General features: G+C 43.5%; 1 protein-coding gene across 4 annotated transcripts in view; it reads right to left on the bottom strand.

Moving 5' to 3' along the window:
- TEAD1 (TEA domain transcription factor 1) overlaps window positions 1–1,352 on the bottom strand; it is a 107,686-nt gene extending 106,334 nt beyond the window's left edge. For 2 of the 4 annotated variants that reach the window (XM_086612833.1, XM_086612832.1), the window contains exon 1: window positions 1,106–1,301. In XM_086612833.1, the coding sequence (XP_086468959.1) occupies window positions 1,106–1,253 (148 nt within the window). In that variant the 5' untranslated portion in view covers window positions 1,254–1,301. Of the gene's footprint in view, window positions 1–1,105 lie in introns of all 4 variants that reach the window. The other 2 variants (XM_086612831.1, XM_086612830.1) reach the window with 2 other exon arrangements.
- Window positions 1,353–6,000: the final 4,648 nt, after the last annotated feature.

Consider the following 6,000-nt stretch of genomic DNA (forward strand, 5'->3'; position numbering starts at 1 on the left):
GCAGCTGAGATCCTTCATCCCAACTCTCTTTTTTCAGACACGACGGTCCGTGTGGCCGCCGGGGTCACATGGCAGCTGCAAAGGGAGGTCGGGGGGGCCGGGCCCTGCCCGCCCTCACCCCCCTCCCCTCCCCTCCCCTCCCCGCGCCGCCAGCAGCAGCAGTGTCCCTGTTTCCATGACCTCAGGCGGGGGGGCTCGGGGGCACAGCTGGTGGCAGCTGCAGCACCATCTGCTCGGGGCTGCGCCCCCGGCCCGGCCGCTCCCCCCGCCGCCCCCTCCTCGGCCTCGGGACGGGCTCGGCCAGGTAGGGCCAAGGGCGCCGGGAAGCGCGCTCCCCCCGCGTCCCGCCCCGCGGCACAGCGCCCGCCCGCCGCCGGCATCCCGCCGAACCGGCGGCCGGAGCGAGAGCTCCGCCGCCCGCCACGGGAAGTTTGCAAAAGGGGAAAGAAAAAGCGACGGAGCGAGAGAGCTCGGGCGAGCGGGACGAAAGCTCCAGAGCTGCTCATGGTGCGGGCAGATGTCAGTATCCCTCCGCGGAGCGCGTATTTATGGAATGCTGTCAGCACGTCATCTGATTTATAGCAGTTCGCACAGAGGGAAGAGCAAAGGGAAAAAAGAAAAAGAAAAAGAAAGGCACAGAAGCACCACAAACTCGTCTCTTTCGTTGAGAGGCTTCTGAACGTGACAAGGACTTTATCATTTTGCAATTTAATGCTGCATATTCTGCCACGTGATCATGCAGACGATATTTCCCATTTCTTTTTTTGCACCGTTTATTGAAAAATAAAGAAAAAAACTTTAGGTGTTTCGTTACGCTCAAGGAGTGACACACTCTTTTAAACATTTGCATTCAGCCACAGCATAGCATTCACTAAAGACACAATTCCGCATCAATATTGCTTCCCAGTGCCAGCGGCATAGGCACTGGTTCAGACAGTCGTGAGCAACGCATCGGCCCAGCTGGGCTCCCTCAACTTTACAGATTTCTTCAAAATTTACTCCAAAAGTACGAAAATCAGAGCCAGGGATTTTGTGTAAAAACAAGCTGGGCTTTACAGTTCTCACTGGGACAATTCTTTCCAAAGGCTAAATGCGTACCACTTACCATACATTTTGCCTTCATCTGATAAGATGATTTTCCTCCTCCCACATGGTGGATAGATAGCTAGAGCCTCCTGAAAGCTCTGTTCAATGTCAGGGCTCCAGACACCTTCTGCATCATTGTCAATAGGTTTATCTGCAGAATCACTCATTCTTTCAATGTCTTCGGCAGGACTCTCGCTGCCGCTCCAGCTGCTGGGCTCAATGGTGATGGCTGGGGTCTCCAAGCCTAAGCCTGGAGTCTTACAGGATATATACCTACGAAACAAACAAACAAACAACCCCAAAAGGCATTAAAGGCATGGAACTTCAGGCAAGCGTTTCTGTCTACTTCTGACACTAAGTTAACAGCAGCTGAGCAGTAATGGCAATAACATAAGCATAGGAAGCGCCCAGGAAAAGTAAAAAAATTAATAACCATTTTGCCCCAAATCAGCAGAGGTGGAGCGATAAGGCTGTCAGAAGGCAACTCTTCACCACGTATTTTCTGCGTACAATTACATGAAGGCATAGAGCATCGGGTTATTTTTCACAGATAGTGAAAGTGGGTCTTAATACCGGGGAAAACTCTGCAGCACATGACACATTTCATCCGGCTGAAGACTGGCACCCTTAAAATAACGACCCACATCCTCAGGCAGGGGTAAATCAGCATACTTCCAGTGGCTGGAAGGGAGGCACATAAATTTACGCCAAAGTGACCACCAGAGCCTAAAACCACTTAAACCTAAAAACAAAAGCCAAAACTATTGTTCACATTCATCCGGATGTCAGTGGAGTAAATGGAATTACACTAGCGATGACACAGCTCAATGTGATTAACTGGAAAAGGCTGTAATTTTCAGATCTTACCCAAATAAATAATACAATCAGAATCTGAGCTACATACAAACAGAAATCTTTAAAATGAGAATACCAGAGGAAGGCACTACAAGAAAAGATATATACTTTGCCTGTTTTAAAAGGTCTCTGTCACAGAACCATAGCAGAACAAAAATTACAAGCTTCAAGTTGCTGAATCAATTTAATAAGAAATAATTTAATACAGCTGCACCTGCTCACACAACCAGAGCTGCAGCTCCGTCAGTGTTCCTTTTATATTTTTGAGAGAAATACAACTCTGCTATAAAGACTTGCTCCAGGCTAAAAAGCTGCTATACCAGACCAAATTCATCTCTGGTGCAATTCTTCAGTTAGTCAATGAAATAACACCAGGAACGGATTTGGCTCAACATGTCTAGGCATAAAGCAGTTTTACGTTGAAAAACGAAGAAGTTTGGTGACTCTAACTGATCTAAGTGGATGGGAGTGTTCTAACATGCATGCATGAGCTGCACACGCAGTTAAAAATCCAGTTTGTTGGCTAAACACTCAAAAACCCCTAAACTATAATATTTTTATTCTGCTGGGGGAGATGAAAGCAGGCCCTTTCCACACACAGAAGAAAAGGGCTTCCCCTTCTGCACACCTCCATCCTCACGCTGATACATGAAGTGGGGTCTCAGTATGTCGTAAAATAACAGGTGACAAGTGGCAGAACAGCATTCACCCCACAGACAAAGAAGGGGAGGCTGTACATCGGAGGCCATGACAGCTCTGATGAAACACCTTTGGGCTGGAGAACTCCCTGAAAGAAAAAATATTTACAGCGGCCCTCACCTGAACTAACCAATCACTAGAGATAACCAAAACCTGATAGTCCAGTCCCTCGGAGGCTACAATGGCTTGCAAAAACACAGAGCTGAAAATGGGGGAACAGGGAGTAATCTCTCAGTCTCACTAACCAATGTTACCGGTCTGACGTCCAAAGCATGGGGTATTTCCACTTCTCCAGGCTGTAACAGGAGCTCGGAGGGATTGGAACATGCAAATGGACGCCCAAGAACTTTATTTTCCTTACTTGCATGTCTGTTTCTATAAAGAGGCATTTCTTAACTTCCCGTTGGTTTGAACATTTCAGCACAGTTTATGAAAATGTTCATGCCTACCCACCAGTAATCTCAAGGCTAATCAGTGTCTTGAACGCCTTTTAATAACTGATAATGAGAGAGCAGATGGATTCACAGGGAACCACACACAAATGATAAGTGAGTGGGAAGTCTGGCCAAACACACCACTTATGGTCTGGAAAATCCAAAACGTACAAAATTTTGAAAGTCTCGTGACAAAAAGAGAGATGCAAACTTTTATAAAATAGTGAAACGTCATCCTTCATAATTCTCCGAAGGCTGAAGGGTTGATTCAATCCTTGCAAGATTTGAACCTTGTACGTGAGGTTTAGCTGAAACATAAACACAGCAATACTGGGAAAGGGCTGACAAAACCAATCATGTCCACTTAAGCCTTCAAATACAGGGGGAATTTTAGGTAAACGAAAGGTAATTGAATGTTGACTGGGATAATTAGGGGGGTTTCAGTTTTACTGCCACAGTGCAGAGAAAAATGGCTACTGGAGATTTTATTGGCCTCACATGATTGAGACCACCATTTAGCATTTCACCAGAAGACAGCACGGAGTGGGACTGTTTACTAGGTCAGTTCTTCAAAGGTGACTCAGGTGAAATCCTTCCCCTCCTGGATCCCGGGCACAACGGCATGCAACACACAGCACAGCCACGGGCATCTGTCGCTCAACCCGACCACTCTGCTTACAAAAATCTGCCTCAGTCATAGCCTCAGGTCTTATTATCATCCTACAAACCAGGCCTTGTTATTACATTATGCTGAAATAATAATTAAAAAGCACACAAGGAAAACAGAGAGGCTCTAAAGTAATTAATGGTACCTGATATTCATGTTAGATCTTGCATTGTGTTTACTGGCGAATTTTCACTAATGTGCTATCTCCCTTCCCGTTCCTTTTTACCTACTTGGATATCATCTTGAGGCATTAGTAGCTACTATTCTAGCCTCTAAAATGTTAGACAACCAAGTGTTCCTTCCAGAACATCTGTACAGTAGGGGTGGGGAGCAACCTGCTGGAAAAAATCCCTCTTGTGCTAAAGGTTGCTTTTAGTGATTTACATTTTGGTGAATGCTGATGCTGCAGATCAAGCTGGAGGACCAAGGAGCAAAACACCTTGTATTACAACCACTAAATGGCTCCCTCTTATTTCAGGAAAATAATGAGCTACTCAGTTAATCACTTTCAGCTCAGCTCTATGTATCAAAAGGTAATTTCACCTCCTTCTTAGCTTGAATTCTAAGGACCCAACTGTGATGAAAAATTTCAGACCTGTTATGCCGAAGTTCAACGTGATTATCAAAAATAATACAAGCTGTCAATAGATGAGCTGTGTTGCACATTTCTAATGAGCTATCTCATGTGAAAAACGTAGATTTAAGGTCCAATTTAAATTTATAAATAATTAAAAATAAAAATTTTTAAAAAGCAAGCCTTCCTTATATTTGCAAACTCCAAATCTTACAATATCAACTTCCAGTGGAGGAAGAGTTAATCTCCTGGAGGTAATTAACCCCATACCCCCACCCACCCCAAAGCAGAGCTTGCACACATGACAGATCAAGTTGGAGAGTTCTGTATTTGCTTTTTATCATGTTAACTTTCAGAGAACCAATTTCGTGCTTGTACTTTCTATTACCAAAATTAAAACACTTCAACACTACCCAGAAACACAATCAAAAAAAAAGAAAAACAAAAGAGCAAAACAAAAGGCTGACCTTTTTGAACTTTCTAAGATTGCTGAAAGCACACTGCTGCAAGTTTAGGAGGTCTCCAGAGTTTCCCTTTTAACACCAGTCTCTCTCTCTTACGTATTTCAGGACAGCTTTCCCTGTGCATAAAGCTCTTTTAGTTGCAAACCTGAATGCATCTTTCTTGCAGTTACTTTCTACTCTCTCCATTTAAATCAATTCTAAGCATATCTGGTTTTCCTGGTTTTCTCATGTAGTTATTACAACACTTTTTCTATGCATGACAGAGGCATGTTCCCCCCTCATACAACGCAACATTTTCCATTTAGCAATGGAGAAACTATTAGGGATGATACTGGATTTTATAGACATGTCTTATAGCAAATACATTCAATACAACTTCATGAGGTACAAGATATGACTTATTTTAATTGTGTTCACTTGGTAGAGTAACTTGAAAAGTTACTTTAAAAACTCAGAGAAACAAGGACAGCTATTGTCAGAGCTGATCAAATCAATGAATTTAACTAAAACCGAATGATAGTCTGCAACATCTTATCACGGGAAGGATTTCTTTGCTTGCATAAAACATTCTCTTATGCCTTCACTTTATGAGCAATGCAAACCTTGACTTGCCCAGAAAGCTGCTGCTCACAGACCAACAACTGAGATCAATAGCTCTTCAGGGGAGTGTGGGACAAGTGCAGATTTAAGGCCTTGATATGTTTCATATCCTTCAATACCTGCACAATGAACTAACATGGAAACATTGTCTTTCAAGAATCATCAGAGCTGAATCTTATTTGACAATATCCTGCAAAAGTTACACCATTTTCTCTGTTCAATTAATTTACTTTCTTGAATTTCAGTGTTCAGGTGCTGAATGGTACCTTCACTGAGGTATCACTTGTATACATACGTAATCACTGGAAGAGGATTAATCCTTTGCAGGTATTGGTGCAGGAACACGAGAAGGACTAAAACCATGCCTGGGTTCTGAGAGATGTCTGAGAAAAAATGGTTATGTCTCCTCAATCTTCTAAATTCTATCTGCTTGAAAGGGATCAAATGCAAATATTTTTGAGATAACCTGCAATGGCACCTGCACCAGTGTAGTTATCCGCACTGATCTTCTGGCTCTGAATGGCTGCAGAAGGCTACCAAATAATTCTTACAGCCAGCCCAATATTTCTAAAACGGGTCTTTCAGAGAAATCTCAATTCTTGAGGTAAAGATTTTGAGTGT

The sequence above is a fragment of the Tauraco erythrolophus genome, chromosome 6 (assembly GCF_009769465.1).
Source record: "Tauraco erythrolophus isolate bTauEry1 chromosome 6, bTauEry1.pri, whole genome shotgun sequence".
Lineage (NCBI taxonomy): Eukaryota > Metazoa > Chordata > Aves > Musophagiformes > Musophagidae > Tauraco > Tauraco erythrolophus.